Source organism: Propithecus coquereli, unplaced genomic scaffold, assembly GCF_000956105.1.
Source record: "Propithecus coquereli isolate 6110/MARCELLA unplaced genomic scaffold, Pcoq_1.0 Scaffold212, whole genome shotgun sequence".
Lineage (NCBI taxonomy): Eukaryota > Metazoa > Chordata > Mammalia > Primates > Indriidae > Propithecus > Propithecus coquereli.
Window position 1 is genome coordinate 3,159,307 of NW_012146301.1, and position 17,994 is coordinate 3,177,300.

Consider the following 17,994-nt stretch of genomic DNA (forward strand, 5'->3'; position numbering starts at 1 on the left):
GTAGAGATACTGCCTATATGCGGAAGGATATTTGAAATATATTATCCAAGATATGTGTTGCAGTTTCTTTCATAATTGCAAAGAAACATAATGAATATTCATGAGAAAAATGAATGCACATTTATTACAAAACAAGATTACAAGACAAAACTCACATGAAACTCAGTTCAGGTAATCCCATCTCTTAAATGAAATTCAGATTCAATAATGTGAAAAAATGATTACTTGCATCATTTGAGAGGTGTCTATAAATCCCCTACTCTTACTTTATAATGTAACATCAGTTTTCTATATAGTTAAAGAGTAAACTTTTGAATAGATGAATAGTCCAGACTGTCATTATTGTATTATTTTTTTTTTTTTACCTAACAAGATACTGTTGAAATCCTTTAGAAACACACAAAAAAGTGACTGTCAGAAGAAACTTGCCTAATTAAAGTTTTCCAGAAAATGAAATGAAATTTAATAATGTCACAGACTGCTGCTATGGCAAGATTGGTTACTTTCTTAATTTGGTCATTTCTTATGATTAATGAACTCAAATATGGGTGTCAGATTTTGTTGGAACTAAAATAAATGGCTCCTTTACTTAATTTCATTTTAACAAATATCGTAAAACCAAATGACTTCAGAGGAACACAGAAATTAATTTTCTAGAAAAAAATGACTTCCTACAGGATGGGAAAATGAGTCCATGCCTAATGAAAGCCCTTCTGCTTTGAACACATTTTAATTATGGGAAAAACAGGAAACCAAAGAGACATTATGGAGTTTTATACAAGGTAAACCTCTTTGTTGACCAGAAATTGAACGGAGACACATGCTGTGTTAAGAAGCAGGCAATGTTGGACCCAAATGTTTCCTGTAGGGTAAGGAGACTAATGTGCTTCACGTGAGATAAAGACAAGAATCTTCATGGCTTCAAGACAGGGACTGGGACAGGTTTTCCCTGCGAGGGGAAGAACAATGAGACCTGGTTAAGACTTTATGGGAAGCTGCAGGCCTCAAGAGGTACGAGGACAAATGATCAGCCCATATGAAGTGTCAGACAAAGCTCCCTGACAGACCTGTGACAAGACATGCGGCATCTCCAAGATCAAGGATTCAGCAACCCCCAATGACACTAAAAAACATGGCTCTGGATGGGTGGCCAGGATCAAGGTAAAGGCAACTATAATGTCACAAAGAAAAGTAGAGGTGGTGATAGAGGGAGGGAGAGAAAGAAGGATTAAAATCCCCCAAGCAAAATGAGGCAGCATGCCAAAATTTTAAAAACATGAAGAAATCTCATAAAAAAGACAACAGAATTTTGACATCCACAATATGAATTCACTCTAGATAAAATTATTTTTTAAAGAACTTTCAAAGAAGTTTAAGATGCCCAAAACAATAAATGAATAGGAGAAAATAATAAAGAGCAGAAATTAAAACATAACAAAGAAATAAAGGGAATCAATAACACAAAGTATTGGGAGCACACAAATCATTTCAGAGTAGAGATTGTTAATATCAACCAAATTAAAGCTGGTTCTTTGAACCAAAAACAAAGAATTAGGCTGGCTTTTGTTCTAGGTTTCCTGGTTGTCAGTTTGCACATGGTTACACATCCCTGTGCTGAGAGGGTGATGGGTGCTGACTCTGGAGAGAAGACATTGGAAGTTTCACATTTGGGACCCCCTCCCCAGACCATGCCCTACCTTTCTCTTCTTTGGATTGTCTCCAGTTTATATCCTTTTTGTTGAAATAAAAATGTAATCATAAATATAGTACTTCCTTGGTTTCTCATGAGTCATTCTAGCAAATTATCAAACTTGGAAAGGCTAGTGGGAACCCTTGAATTTCTAGCCTGTTGGCATATGTAAGGGAGGCCTTGGAAACCCCCAGGCTTGCCCCCGTGTCTCAAGCCAGGGCAGTCTTGTAGAGGACCATGCCCCCAACCTGTGAAGTCTGGCCCAACTCCAGGTAATTAGCATGAGAAGTCATTGACTTATACAAAAAAGAAAGTTATAAATTAACAATATTGGTAGCAAAAAGGATGAGACCTTCAGATGCAGTAAGGATTGTAAAAATCCTGAGAGCATACTATGTAAATGTGAAACATTAGTTAAAATTAATAACTCTATAAATGGCAAGAAATAAACCATAAAGCCAATAAACCATAAAAATTAAACCATAAAATAAGTCGTTAATCAAAATGTCTTGTCTCTCTCCTCTCCACTGGGGACCCCACTGCAAACCCCAGGCCTACATGGTGTTCCAAAGGAACTTTATACAGACTCCATCACAGGAGAGAAAAAGAAGAAAACATACCTATTTCATTTTAGAAAGGAAGTAAAACTTTCCTAACAAAACCAGACTAGCAATGTAAAAGAAAATAAAATCATAGGACAACCACCCTTATGAATAGAGATTCAAAATATCCTAAGTACAATGACGGCATATTGGATTTGTGTATTAAAAGTAATGGTACAAAATTAAGTGTCCCAGGAGTCTAAAATAGTTCAGAATCAGAATAACTATTATTCTAATATACTGCACTAAGAAATTAAAGAAGATCTGTGTAGTCAGCTTAATAGATGTAGAAGAACACTAGATAAAAGCAACTCATCATGAGAAAAGCTCTTAGCAATCTAGAAATGGAAGTGAATTTTATTAACATTATGAAAGGCATCTATAAAAACTTACAAACAAATTAATGGCAAAATGATAAGCATTCATGTCAACAGACAGAAACAAGCCCAGCATGCGCACTGTTCCTGCTTCTATTCAACATTTCATTAAGTCCCAAGCCAGGACAATAAAAGAAAAAAAAAGAAATATAATTAGAAAACGAGAAACAAAACCTTAATTTCAGATGATATAATTATCTACATAGAAATTCTAAGCAAATCTATAGACAAATTATCACAAACAAGAAATTGTAGTAAAGTTGCTGGTTATGAATGAGGTCAACATATAAAAATCATTATCAGTCCTATGTCACCAATAATCAATAAAAATTGAATTGAAATTACCATTCATAAAAGAAACTGTAGGATATACACACAGAAATCTAACAAAAGGTGTGCAAGACCTTTGGAGAAATTACAAAGCATTATTAATTAAAGAAAACCTGAATAACCTGAATAGAGAAGTCCTTAACATCAATTAAATCTCATTAGTAAAACTGGTTTAATTTTCATAATGTAGAGTAGACATGGCAAGGCCAAGAACAGGTAAAACAAATCTGAAGAATACCAATATCAGTGAACTTGCCCTAAGAGATATAAAAGTTTATTATAAAGGATAGCACGTATGACAATATTTTATCAATTAAAGCTCAGACATCTAGACACACAGACCAAGGTGTCTAGTAACAGGATCGTGCACCTGTGCAAGCCTGATACACGGCAGAGGTGGCACTACAGAAGTGAGGAAAGCGTGAACTTTTCAGCGAATCCTAGAAGGACAATGTTTACTTATGGGGAAAATTGGACTTCTTATCTCATTCCAAACGTATTGGAGACTGAAATGGAAAAAATCACAAATTTAAAACTCTTAGGCTTTAATAGAGGAGAATGTCTTTGACGACTCTGGTATAGATAAAACTCAAAGAGCACCAAGCCAGAAATTGAAGAGCCCTAAATCTTACAAGATTAAAACTAATTACTTGTAAAACTAAAGCAAATGAAAGTTCAAATACAAGCTGCAGGCTGGGAGATGTCTGCACTGCCTGTTACCAGATAACTGAAAAACAATTAGGGTCCACATCAAACACGTAAATTCATAGAGGAGGAGCCACCAATATGGAAAAAGAGTCAAACCTCTATCAAAAAATATGTATTTAAACTATAATGATTATTTATATCAGACTGATGAAAATTGAAAATCTTGAACACACAAAAAAAATTAGCATTAAGTAGAGCCGCTCATATGTCCTGGTAGAAACGTAAATTGATATAACCATTTTGAAGTGCAATTTAGCAGTATCTAGCGAATTTGAATTTGATCATATCCTACAATCTAGCAATTTTAACTCCAGGTATATGTTGAAAGCAATTGAACTATCCACTGTCATTATATTCACATGCAGTATAAATAAATATATATCAACATGAATTTATTTCCCAAACATAACGATGAGTGAAAGAGAAAGCCAAGTCACATACTGATACTTTATACTGTTATAAAACATGCATTGAGATGATGAATGTGATTCTCTGTAAATTAGGGAGAAGAATAAGATCTGGAAGTGGTACACAGAGAACTTCTACTCATGATATTTTATTTCTGAATGAAAAATCTGAACTAAACATGAAAAACCATTAATTTTTTAAAATGTGGGTGGTGGACATGTAAATATTGATTATACCATTTTCTCTACATATTGAATTTATGAAATACGTGATAATTAAGAAGGAAGTAAAAAAAGAAAAGTCACAGATTTTCCAAGTATAGGAACTTCAAATAAAAGGAAAACTAAAGAAAGACTTGTAGGAAAAAATCTGGCAAAGTAACCATATTAACACATTAAGGCTAATGGTCGCTTTTGACATCCTAGGTACCTGACATAAATCTAATCCTGCCCAAATCTTATTAATGTAAGATTAATTTAGTCTTTGCACCTTTTTACTTGGCCAATAATCCCTTTTAGAAACAACACTAATTCTCTCAAACTACAAGTTTTCTCAAAGATCTAGTGCCTTCAGCAGATTATGACTCATCCCCTATGACAAGATAATTTAATAAATATTTTAGTTCTCTACTGTGACAGAGAATGATTTTTATATTTATTAGAAACATGGATTTGATAACTAAAATTGTTCATATAGCTGTGATGCATTGAGACAAACACTGACTTGGGAATTGTTCTTAGTTTTTTATTCTGGATCCACTAAAATTTCTTTGATAAATCACTTAATTCCTATAAATTTTAGATCTAAACCTCGTCCAGGATTATACCAGATAATTCCTTAAGATTCTCATAGAACTACAACTTATAAAAGTAGAAAGAAGTCCCTGGAGTCACAAATCCACAGCCATGTATTTTTCTACTTTATTTGCTCTGATTTCCCATCACCAAGCACAATTGACATGTACAGAAGGGTATTAGGTGCACTCCTTCCTTTCTGCTCTTTTTTTTATTTCAGCATATTATGGGGGTACAAATGTTTAGGTTACATATATTGCCCTTGCCCCCGCTTTCCCCCAGAGTCAGAGCTTCAAGCGTGTCCATCCCCCAGACGGTGCTCATCACACTCATTATGTATGTATACACCCATCCCCTCCTCCCCCCTCCCATCTGCCCGATGCCCAATAAATGTTATTCCTATACGTGCACTTAGGTGTTGATCAGTGAAACCAATTTGAAGGTGAGTATATGTGGTGCTTATTTTTCCATTCTTGGGATACTTCACTTAGTAGAATGGGTTCCAGCTCTATCCAGGAAAATACAAGAGGTTCTGCTCTGTCTTTATAAATGAAATGAGATGAAGAATCTTATGTTCATGGGAAATCTCTGCAGGGAGATTCTGAATGTATTTGAAAGAAATACTTAGTGTGGGGCACCAAGAAGGTTCAAGTAACAGTGAACGATGACCAATTTACTTTCTGAGGAACTTAGATCCTCTTAATTAAGCAGGGCCTTTCGTTTTGCTGAGCAAAGAGCAAGTGGGAAATGCAAGTCCGGGGGTGCGTGGAGTGGAATTGCTATGTGCAGGTGGAAAGGGGAGAGCCTGCCTGTCTGGATGACACGTTGGAGTGCACTGGGAAGGAGGTAAAGACAGACTTGGAAGAAAGGGGAGCTTTAGTTAATTTACTGTGGGGTATGTGGCACGGAATTCTCTTCTCTCTTCTCTCTGGCTTCCTTAGTAAATGTGACGATGCTCATTAAAACTTCACACCAGAAGCTGGAAGAGGGCTCATCTCCCCCTTCAGGTAGGTCCAGAGGAAACCAGAGAACCTGGGGGTAATGCTAGCAGGACAAACAGAGCTACCTTTGGGCAATAAAACAGTTGGCTCCTCTGTTAGGATGGCTTGCTTCCTTGTTTTATCTCTAGTATCAGTTTGTGAGTTTCTTAAAAGATAAATTTTTGTTAACATTGTTAATCTGTGCATAACAATGCACAGTGCTGACAAATTTTCTTAAATCTACAGCCTAATAAATATACATATATTTGTATATATTCATAACAATAAGAAGAAAATTATTGTTCAAATTTTATTATTTATTATTAAGGACAAGAGAAGGTACACTATGTACATTTTAAAATGTAATTAAGTTCATTGTAAAATATTTTATGTGCAATAATATATTCTCTTAGATCGAAAGGAAAAATTAAAATTCTTACAGATGAAGATCAATCTTTACCTTTTTATGTTTTTGCATAGGCTAGAATGTAAAGAAAAATTTTCCTGTTTTTTAAGTAATTCTAAATTTAGGTTAATTAATCCGAAGTAAGAAAACAAGCCCCCAGCTTTACAACAGAAGCTAAGCAGCTTAATTTATTCTTAAAGGATGGTTTTTAGATGTTGAGTTGACTCCTAATGGGTACAGTGGTTTATTTTAGATTTCCTAAATAATTTATTCTAGAATATGTAGGAATTTAAGAAATTACTTCTTTAAAAGCTCATGACCTGTTGTGATCTATTTTAAAAATAAACTTTCCAGAATGTTACATAATGCTATTGCCTTAATTACTGCATCATTATAATCCACAAACTTGAACTGCTGTTACTATAGCTGTTTTGAGGGTTAAATGAGACAATGAATTTCTTTAAGGTACTTGGCACATAACAGGCCCTCCAAAAAATAGTAGATATTATTGGAATGATTTTAATTATTGTGTATTAATATGTTTGTATTTAACACATGAGAATGTTAGTCGACCATGCTGTTTCTATTGCTTAAACCAAAATCCAACCCACAGCTTATTTTTGTAAATAAAGATTTATTGAAAAACAACCATACTGAGATCACCCACATTTTTGCACAGCAATGGCAGAGTGGAATAGTTGAGGCAGAGAAAGATGGTCCGCAAGCCTAAAATGTTTACTCTTTGGCTCTTGAAGAAAAAGTTTGTTGACCCCTGGCCTACACTCAAGCCATCTTTATAAACTTTATAAAAAGAGAGTGTTTCATTAAAAAGTAAGTTTAAATAAAATAATTTATCCATACTCCTTTGAAACAAATCACTTTGGCTCATGTATAAGTTTCTGACACAAAGAGAAATGACAATGTAATTTGAATAAAAACCAAACCTACTTTGGGAAACCAAAACACCCAAAATCAATCAATGAAGTAGAACAAATTCTGAATGCTTAAGTAGTTCAAGAATAAACTGATGTGGTCTACAAGGTTAAGTGAACTAAATCATCATTACCTGGTTTTATTACTTATTTTCCTTCCAGGGTTTCAAGAGTCAGTTATTTAGTTAGTTAATTTATTTACCACTTTATTGAGGTATGATTGACATGTTAAAAGCTGTATTTATGTAACGTGTCAACTTAATGAGTTTGGGAATAAGGATACACCTGTGAAACCATTACTGTCAATGCCACTGACATATCCATCACCTCCTAAAGTCTCCTCCTGCCCCCTCTATTTTTATTATTATTATTATTTAGTGAGGTAAAAACACTTAACATAAGATCTACACTCTTAGAAAGTTTTAAGTATATATGGTCAGCTATAGGCACTGCGCTGTATATTAGATCTCCAAAACTTATCTTACTACCTGGTTTATTAAAATCAAATTTACTTTTAGTGGTTTGGGAAAAGGATAGCAATTATTCGACACATAATATATACTGGATTCTACTATACAATCCTGTCTCTCCGTTGTTGAGGTTGTTTTTATTTTTAATACTATACACAAAAAAATAAAAATGGCAAGGATTTATCAATTACCCCTGGACTCTATCAATGCACTTAAAGAGCAATCAGTGAACTCTACCGTGTTAACTTATTTGACATTTTGTTGGAATTTCTTACAGTATGATGATAAATCATCTAATACACATGAACACATTAGGAAAGAGGCCAATTTTGTATGTGAAAAAATTAGATAAAATTTACTAAAGAATTCCCTTCCTTTTGGTTCCCAGTGTAGACGGCCTGTTCACTTATTCTACAGCATTGGTTTAGTATGTCCAAGCGCCCCCTCTGGGCTGGGCTGCAAAAGCAGTTAGAATGTGATTTCTAATGTCAGATACAGATTACTCCTCCCAGAGAGATTAGCATACTTCCAACCACCTGTGCTCATTTCTGTTTGTATTCCACAGCATTTTTGCCCTCAGCCTTTAACCTCTGACTCTAATATTCTTGTATAATTCTTCCACCTCACCTGTCTTCCCACCTCTCTCTACCCAGAACCTTTAACTAAGCTTTGGGTCTGTCCTACGTTAAACAAGTTCCTCTACATTCTCCATCTCCCTTCACAGAATCTGCTTCCTATACATGGGCTTCAACTGATTCTCTTCCAAAAGCATGAGTTCCCCCACAGACCTTTCCAGAAGGGTCTGTTCACACTCTGATGTCCCATGTAGTACAATGAGAGGAAAAGGAAGAGATGCCCCACCCATTACTCTCGGACGCTCCTTTGAGATGTATTCGGTGAGGTTAAAACATTCCCTTACCCACTCCCCTGGGGCTGCCTCCTGCCAATCTGTCCATCAGTCACTCTCACATGCCCCTTGACTTTGCTCCCCAACTCCACCCTTCTCTCCAAGATCTAGCCTCGCTCCGAATGACCTCACTGTCCACGTGAAGAGTCAGCCAGAACCTTAGCTTCGACAGTCCTTCCCATTTTCGCCTTGACTCTAGTTTAGTATGTTTAAGCCACGCACATCCATATAACATCCTAGATTTTGTATTTCACTACTCAGAGTTGCTCTGAAACCGTGAAGTCCTGGATCCCACTCTAATCACAACCTTACCTTCTAGCTCTCTTATTCCATCATTTCAACCAAAGCTGTTCTTTGACCATACGGATACCTTTAATCCTTTCCTTTTGCTCTTTCACTCTCCTCTTAGTTTCTTTTCTTTTTATATCCAGCCTAGACCACAGGGTTATTATTTCAACTCCTCTCCCAGTCGCTCGTATTCCTTTTTTTCTCAGCTCCACCAGCCTAAAAACAACCCTAAAGCCGGACTGATTTAAACACTGCCTTTTCCCCTTCTTATACAAGGCCTAAAAAGTCACACATCTGTCTAAATCGGTATCATCATAAATCTCTAGTCTCCAAATCCAGCTGGACCTTTAGCTTGGCATGTGCTGGATCTTTAATTAATTTTTTGCTTACTCCGCAGTACCTTTTCCTTCTTCTCTTTCTACTCAAGCCTTACATGCTCTGTCCGACCATCAGACTGGATGCAGTCCGTGTTTCCTACTTCACAGGAACACAAGAATCACTCAATGGGGACTCCTTTAACGTCCTATCCCTGTGTCAGAAATCCATCTGCAAATACTACAATTGGTCCAGGTTTCCCTCTGCTTTTAATGACAACCCATTCTTTGTGTGCTGGATTTTCACCAAAATTATACCTATTTTTTAGGTGTTGGGCTGGATGTAATTTCTTCATGAGTCCTTGTCATTAGTTCTCCATAGCATAACAATCTTCTTGTTTACTGTGTATTCTTCTTGCTAGACTACAAGCTCCACATACCGGTAGCTATTAGGCCAGTGTTGTGTCACAGAGACTGTACTTCAATAAAAAGTTAGTATTAATCATATTTTGTTCCAGAAAATAAGTCTCCATGAAGAGAGGAATTCATAAGTGACTACTTAAAAGTTTTCCACAGAGATGTTTATACCCAATAGGTATATGTAATCAATTCTTTTTCAGAAAAGTTTGTGTGCAGGTAGACTGAATTTTAATTAATTAATCAAATCCATTTTTAAATGCACCGAGACAATTCTGGGTATCTAAGAGAACTCAATTAGGTGGCAAATTGTTATTTTATGTGAAAAATGCTTTTGTAATAAATATAATGAAATTGTGATTTTATGCCTTTTAAGTTTAATTTTTCACATATTGGGTTTATTGAAGTATAGCACAGTTGTGTATGTATATACCTCATTTACATGATGAATGAGTTTCTATATGTCGATAAATTTTTTCATAAATATATATATAACAACTGAATTCTAAGATACATTTTAGATATATTTTTTTCACATTGAAATAAACAGTGGTTTCCGGAAATCATTAAAAATATTAAGAATCATATATTAACAACATTACACAATCAATAAGAAGTACTATTTCAAAACTCTCATATGGTATGTGGGATGCTAGAGAGGGGCTTACCTAATTGCTAAACCTACCTGCTACTGATTTGGAATCTTTATTATAGGCTGTTAATACCTGTTCCTAAGTGTGGTAATTATTAGATTATCTCTCTAAGTTTCCCTCCAGCCCCCTTCTAGGTATTGTTGAGCAGATTTGCTTATTTACAATCGTCCGAATCGGTGCTTGATTACACTTAGTAGGAAACAAGCTAATGCAACATGAGAAAGAGAGAGAAAATAAGAGGTGGACAGGAAAACAGCAAGATCACAAGAATAAGACTCAGGGAAAAAGGGTTCCCTTGGCAACATGACATACTGTGAGGAAGATTACCCAGGCCCATGGTGACAGGAAATGAATCAGGCAACCCAGTAACCAGAGGAAACACTTAAGCAGCAGACAATTCAGTTTTTGTGGCAGTCAAGTAATCAATAAACAAATTAATTAACAAATTAATTTTCACATCTATAACAGACACTATCCCAGGTTCACCTTGACCGTGAAAAGTGATTAGCTCTCCACTGAGCCACTCACCTCTGCAAGGTAGAACTCATCGTATTGCCTTCGGAAGTTCTCTCCCTTGTAGTAGTTGCTGGCAGCTACTATCACATCCACGGTCACCATGCTCAGGATAAACATGTGGAAAACGGACGACCGCATCATTTTCTGAGGAGGCAAAACAGATAAAGGCTTAACAAAGAAATAAACCTCATGAATAAATTTAACTAGAGTGCTTAGACCTTGATCAACAGTGCCTTTATGATATGCTGCTTTGCAAAACCGGGCTTCAAAGATAACTTGATCAATGTCCCTTCCTGCTGAAGAGTGTGAGCAAAGAAATCTCTCTTGTAGGCAGCTAAAAATGTCCAAGACTTTGGTTAAAAATGGAATTATATTTCATTTTTATTTGTGTATAGCTTGCACCTTAATTTTTATTGGCTGACTGTATGGAGCAATGATTTTTAAAAAACTCATCAGACAAAACAAGTATTGTTTTATTCTGTGTTGAGAGAAAACTACTGTGTATGAAAACATTTTAGAGATGATCATACATCTGCCAAAGTGGGGAAAACCCAAGATTTATTTATTTTTTTACTTACCACCTCCATAAATATTTGTTGAACATTATACTACAGCTAGTAACAACTGTCATCTATATTGTACTTACTATGTGCCTAGCATTGCTCTAGGTGCTTTACATAAATTAACTCATAACAACCCTAGGAAGTTATTCTAATTTTATAGATAAGGAAACTGAGGCTCAAAGAAGTTAAATAACTTTTCCACTGTCACACAAGTATTGAAGATGGACCAAAGTCTAGTCCAAGTCTACTGCCCACACTGAGATGGAAATAATTAAGCATTAAAATAATGAATATTATTCTAATAGCTACCATGTATTAAATGCATACTGTGTTCCAGACCATATTACATGCATGTTATTTTATCTCTTTTAATCTTCACCACAGCCCTACATGGTAGGATATATATCATATTTCACAGAGAGTTCAGAGACTATGTCATTTTCCAAGGTCACACAGCAAGTACACAGTAGAACCAGGCTCTCCACCCAAGTCTATTTAAAGTCTGTTTTGGAGCCCGATGCCCACTGTGGGGTAGGGAGTATCTAAATGGAGAGAGCAAGTCTTCAGGTTCTGGGCAACAGGAGGAGAGACAAGCTGACCTATTGAAAGGAACTGAGATGCTAACAAGCCACTGAGCCACAAAATCCCTTGGTGTCAACTGTCCAGGGACTGGCGCCATCACACATCCTCTTTCTGCGTCTTGTTTTTCTCTACTTACGGACATACTTCCTTACTTGTTGATCTGACCTGAGAATTCTTCAGTCTTTGAAACTACAAGAACCTAACTAAAGCATAGCCTGAAAATGGGATGAGAGAACAAGGACAGCCTCCTCTGAGCACTGCCCGTCTCTGCGCATCAATGTATGTGTCTCATGGGGTCTTCCTTACTCTGGAGTCCTCACTAACTGCAAGGGCTCTGGGCCCAACTTCCTGGAGCTGAGACCCCACCACTTACCAGCTTCTTGGCCCTGGACAAGTTATTTAACCCTTCTGTGTCTCAGTCTTCTCATCACTAAAGTGGAGATAAAGGTACATATTCCAAAGGGTTATCAATTTGAAATGCGTCAGTATTTGGAAAGTGCTTATAACAGTGATTGCACCTTACAAGCATTCCATAAAGGTTTGCAGTAAAAATAAAATGCAGTTCTGTGAATCAAACATTTTTCTGTTCAAAAATGAGAAAACAATTGCCCAAGGGCAAAGAATTAATTATGTTGCATATCATACTAGGTCCAGAACCAAATGGGATAAACGTAAGTGATAAGGGTCAAATAATTCGAGAATTGTCAGAGCCATTTGGAAAGCAGATTTTTAGTAAGGCTTCCTGTCGCCATGACTATTGATGCATTCTTATAGCCATTGCCTTTGACTTTATTTTATAGCCAATACAAAATCAAATTCCAGAACCGCCAATCAACATGTTTTACATGCACATCGATTTACTTGCAGGAACTACTGACCTTCATAACATAGATAAGCAAATCGGTTGGCAAGTACCTATTCTCATTAGAATTTTTATTGTTATTTAGTCTTTCTTGCATTGTGAGAGTTAAATCCCATAACTATTATTTCTTTTCCATATTCTTTTCAACATAATGTTCTGTTAAAAACATTTCAACTGATTTCCATTTCATCTGCATGACAGAAAAGCCACAACTTTCTCTTTCTATTTTCCTTAGCTGTGGATTTATGTCTTAAGTAAACTGTTATTACTGGAAGGGCCAAACAAAGCTTTTAGCCATGGCTGTCAAAAAACTTTTAAATTGGTTTTGTGACTGTCACAGCTTCACTTCGGTGCTGTCATCATAATTAGGTTGTTTTTTGTCTGAATGTCTACGTGTCCCTGTTGGTGCAGAGTCATTAAAATAATCGCTTACAATGGGTTTTGATACACTATAATCATCATTGCTTGGCTGACTTTCTCCAAAGTAATAAGTTTCAAATATTAAATAAAAATTAAGGTGATAAGTATGTGCAGTAGCTAAATTTAAATATTAAAATCAGTAACTCCAGCTTTAAATTAGACCCAGAGGCATGGACCACTTCAACTCAATTCAATTCAGACAATGTTTGGAACTGGCTATTGGTTTCCTTAACGTAAAAGACTTGTTGACATTACATTTATACTCATGCTTGTATCTATAGGACAGTCCAAATTTGCACCTTTCAATTTTTATTTTCTAATAAAAATTAATATAAAGGAAAATGTTCAATTTGAATCAGTACTGTAAAATATTATGTAATGAGGTTTTCTATAATTGCATGATTTAATATGGATGTAGAATCTATCTACCTATTTATAAAGACAGATGCGTACATACATATATAGTTGTGTGTGTACATATATATGTACATATATGTATATGTGTGTATTTTTTATATATTTTATGTAAGGTTATTCATTCAATTTTTTAAAGTTCCTTCAATAGCAATGTCATTTTGGTTTGCATCTTTAAAAAATAAGACAAGTTTTGGATCTGTCATTAGATTGGCACTGATTCAAAAACTACTTATTCGTATATGTGACAGTTGACATTACCAAAATACAAAGAGACTATAATAGAATCATCCCCAAGGCAGCAATATCTGTCAGGAATGCTTTACAGCCTTGCTAATCAAAGTGTGGTCCCTGGACCAGCAGCACCCTGGAAACTTACTAGAAATTCAGGAACTCAGGTACCGTCCCAGATCTATCAAGTCAGAATCTGTATCTTTCATATCGTCCCAGGTGATTCAAGTACATAGGAAAGTTTGAGAAGCACTGTTATAGAGGATACTCCTTAATAGTAGGTTAAATTGGGTGACCTATAAAATTATCTGCAACTTCACAATTTCATGATTTTGAAAGTCTGTAATGACTAAAATATAAGAAATATTGGCTGTAATATAATATATCAGGATACACCAACACAAAAATGGCTGCCAACCTTCCCACCACCATCACCCAACTCCAAGATCAAAAATCAACTAAACCATATCGTTTGTTTTGAAAACAGGTATGTAATGGATTATATCTGCCTGGCTTTATAAATGATGAAATTTCTTTCTGTCCTTGTACTCTCAGTGGATTGTCTGTGAAGTGTATCACAGTCTGATTTAATGCTTATTCGACAATAAAACTGTTTTCTTTCTTTCAAAAAAAATCAATGAAAACAGTTTGGCCTCATAAAGACAAAAGCATGTGTTGGTTTTTCAACCATTTGGGGGCATTATGAAGACACTATTACAGACTCTTTCATAAAGTCAAGGAATTCAGGTGGCCTGGAAAAGCCAAAGAAACTGTTTCTTTCCTAGAGTCTCCAAAAGTAACGCAGTCTTGCTGATACCTTGCTTTTAGTCTCGTAAAACCCATTTTGGACCCATGACAGCAGAACTGTAAGATAATAAATTTGTGTTGTTTGGAGTCACTGCATTTATGGTAATTTGTTACAGCAGCAATAGGAAACTAATACAGCACTGTCAGTGGTTTTGACAGACACCAGCTCAAATCTTCTCCTTAAAACATGGTTGTAAACGAGTGCCCAGTGCAAAAAAATTCTATCTAACCAAAGGGTTACACGCAAGGTGACTTGCCATTAGAGGTCTCTGTAAAATGTATTACTATAAATACAACAGCAAACAAAGCTTTCATCTTGCTTTGTGTCAGAAAGTGAGATGAGACAACAGGTCTGCAACAATGGTCCTGAGTCCAGCCTCAGGTAGAAAAGCAAGAAAGGTCACTTTTATTTATTAATACATTAGTTCTGAATGCTACTGTGAAAGGAAAGCTCTCAAGAGACTGTGGAGTCTACACCAAACATGGGTAGGGCTCCTCATGCAATTAAAATGGACACCAACATGACATATTATCAAAATACGAGCTGATGTTTCTTTGAGTGCTTGGTTTGTGCCATGCTTCATTCCAAGCATATTGCATGCTGATGTAATAACACCATTTAATTCTCAACAACCTGTGAGATTGAAATACCTTTGCATCCTCTTTTACATATGGAGAAACTGGCTTAGAAAATATAAGCAGATTTCTAAGCTCATAGAGTTAGAAGTAGTCTCAGATGTTCTGAGTCCAAAGCAGGTGCTCTCTTGCCTTCTGTTAGGCAGTCAAAATTCATGTGATACTGCTCTGTGTATTAAAAAAAAATGAGAAGCAGCTTCCTAACCAAGAGTTTGTGGTTGAATAGAAGGTATAAGTACATGAACCCTGTATTTGAAAACTGAAGATAATCCGTCCTTTACAGAAAAGTATAAGATTGCCATGGTGTAATAGAATGCCAATTTTGACGACAGGCCAACCTGAGGTTAAATCTTGGTTCTGTGGGCCTAATTTAACCCCTGTGTGACTCAGTTTTCTCATATAGGAAATGCGTATGATAACATATACATCTCTGGGTTGTAACATGAATGTAAATGAGACTATTTAGTAGAAAGTCTAGCCATGGCAGGCATCTTGTATTCTACAACTTTTACTATTATTTCTGTATTGGGAAACAGTTGTTTATGGGAAAGGTAAGAAGATATAACATGAGAACTCAAGTGGAAGAGATAACTAACCTTGAGATGGACCACGAAAATTTATAGAATTTCAAAAAGGTGTAAAGCTATCTCTTTTTTTTATGGTATAAATGTTTAAGTACTTCACAGGGGATCTTTCTATTTTTGTTATTTATTCTATTATTTCTCCAGTAATTTTTCCTATGAAACAGTGCCTTAAAAATTCTGAAGTTTGTAGACAAACATCCAAAAAACCAAACTTTTGGCCTTGGAGGTCAGATAAATATAAATTAGGATAATGTAAAGCTCAAAAATCAAATCTTTCTTTATATTACTGCCTGGGTGAATAAAATAACCTATCTTAGTAAAAAAACCCTTTCACCCACTAAACATTGCATCAGCCACATACTGAAAGTCGTGTTGTAATTGGATTTCAAAAATAAGCATATTGGGAGAACAATGCAATTACAAGATGAAATTCTCAGAAAGCATCTTTCATATGAGCCATGAGTATAAGAACAACAACACAATGTAAAAGACTAAATGCATAAAACCTAAAATAAATCTCCCATTTGCAAGTGGTACATCTTTGGCTTCCCTTATTTAGAAGACCTCAGGATATTCATTACTTCTACAATTGATATACAAAACAATTCTGTCCAGTATAAATAATTTGTATTAAAATGTAACATACTTTTCTCAGTACTGAAGACAGAATCAATGGATGTCCTTAGAGATTCTGCCTTTTCCATCTGTCTGTCCCTGGCATGTCCTTAGTGCACCAGGACAGAAGAAAATCCACAAGTAACTTCCCACAAATGCAATGAGAATCTATGACATCCATGTACACCCTGCCAGCTGTCATTCCTTAACAGTGGTTTGCTCTCTTTCTTGGAATAGGAAGCTGAGTAAGGGAATCTGGACACCCAGAAGTCAAAGTGTTGGAAGAAAAAAGTGGGATTTCAGAAGATCCTTTTTCTCTTGGCCTTTTACCTCTGTAAGAGTAAGGCTAGATGTCAAGTTATAAATTGGCAAACAAATATTTATTATTATTATTATTAATATTTTTCAATCACCATTTCCTGACTCTACAACCCAAACCAGATTTTAACAAAAAGAAATACGTGCCTAGTGGAAAAGAAATGCCACCAAGCAGCATTGATTGTTATATTAAGCCAGTGATTTTCAAATTTCTCTCAGCCTGCGTGGAAGAACCTAGTGGCCTCCAATTGAATCCACCTCCCTGTATCCACACCCTTGGCAGCATCCTCTTTGCTGACTCTGTAGTCAGCTGTGTGAGTTGTTTTGGTTGGTGAGATGGTAGCAAAAGTGAAGCAAGCAGAGGCTTGGAAAATACTTGTGCCTTAGCACTCACTCTTACTCCTCTTGGAGCCCTGAGCCACCACATTAACACTTCAGCCTAGCCTGCTGCGTGGTAGCCACGGGCACCATTGTCCTCTTCACCCCAACTGGCAGCCATCCAATCCCAGAAGCAGAGATGCCAGCTGCTGAGCGGCTGACTGCAGATGCACAGGTGAGTTTGGCTGTGCTCAGGTGAGACTGGCTCAGACTGGCAGGGCTGTTCACCTGATCCACAAATTCATAAGCAAAACGTAGTGTCTTTTTTATAAGCCACTAAGATTTAGTGTGCTTTATTGTTAAGCAAAAGCTAATATACCCATCAAGCTGGTCTCTTCATCCTGGGCATAGACCTAAAATCTACATCACTCAGCTTATTAGCACTGAAGTGGGGCAATGTGATTGGTTCTCACCACTAGCACCGAAATGGAAGTGATGCGTCACTGTGGATGTGTCACTTTGGGAAAGGGCATGCCTTCTCGAAACCTACTCTTGTCCTCTGCAGTGATTTTGGAAACTATGTGCTTCAGACAGAGACATCAAAAGATAACAGTTTCTGCAAACAAAATTTTGCAAGTGTTTATGTGTACATGTATGTAGGTATAAGCCATCTCTAACTGAGGGTGAAGGAGAGTGCATTTTGCCCCGCCAGTGCTGGAGATGCAACTATGTTCCTCTCCCCCCAGCTTCCTGTTTAGTAATGTCATGTTGGGGACTTGAAATTGGCCATGGTGGGAACATTTGCACCACGGAAATTAGCAAACGCTAACAGTCAGGACTTCCCTGCTTCAA

At 36.3% G+C, this 17,994-nt stretch overlaps 1 protein-coding gene across 1 annotated transcript in view; it reads right to left on the reverse strand.

Moving 5' to 3' along the window:
- NALCN (sodium leak channel, non selective) overlaps positions 1-17,994 on the reverse strand; it is a 332,353-nt gene that overhangs the window by 171,426 nt on the left and 142,933 nt on the right. Inside the window, exon 11 of the mRNA XM_012644439.1 lies at positions 10,805-10,936. Coding sequence (XP_012499893.1) covers positions 10,805-10,936 — 132 coding nt within the window. The remainder of the gene's footprint in view (positions 1-10,804; positions 10,937-17,994) is intronic.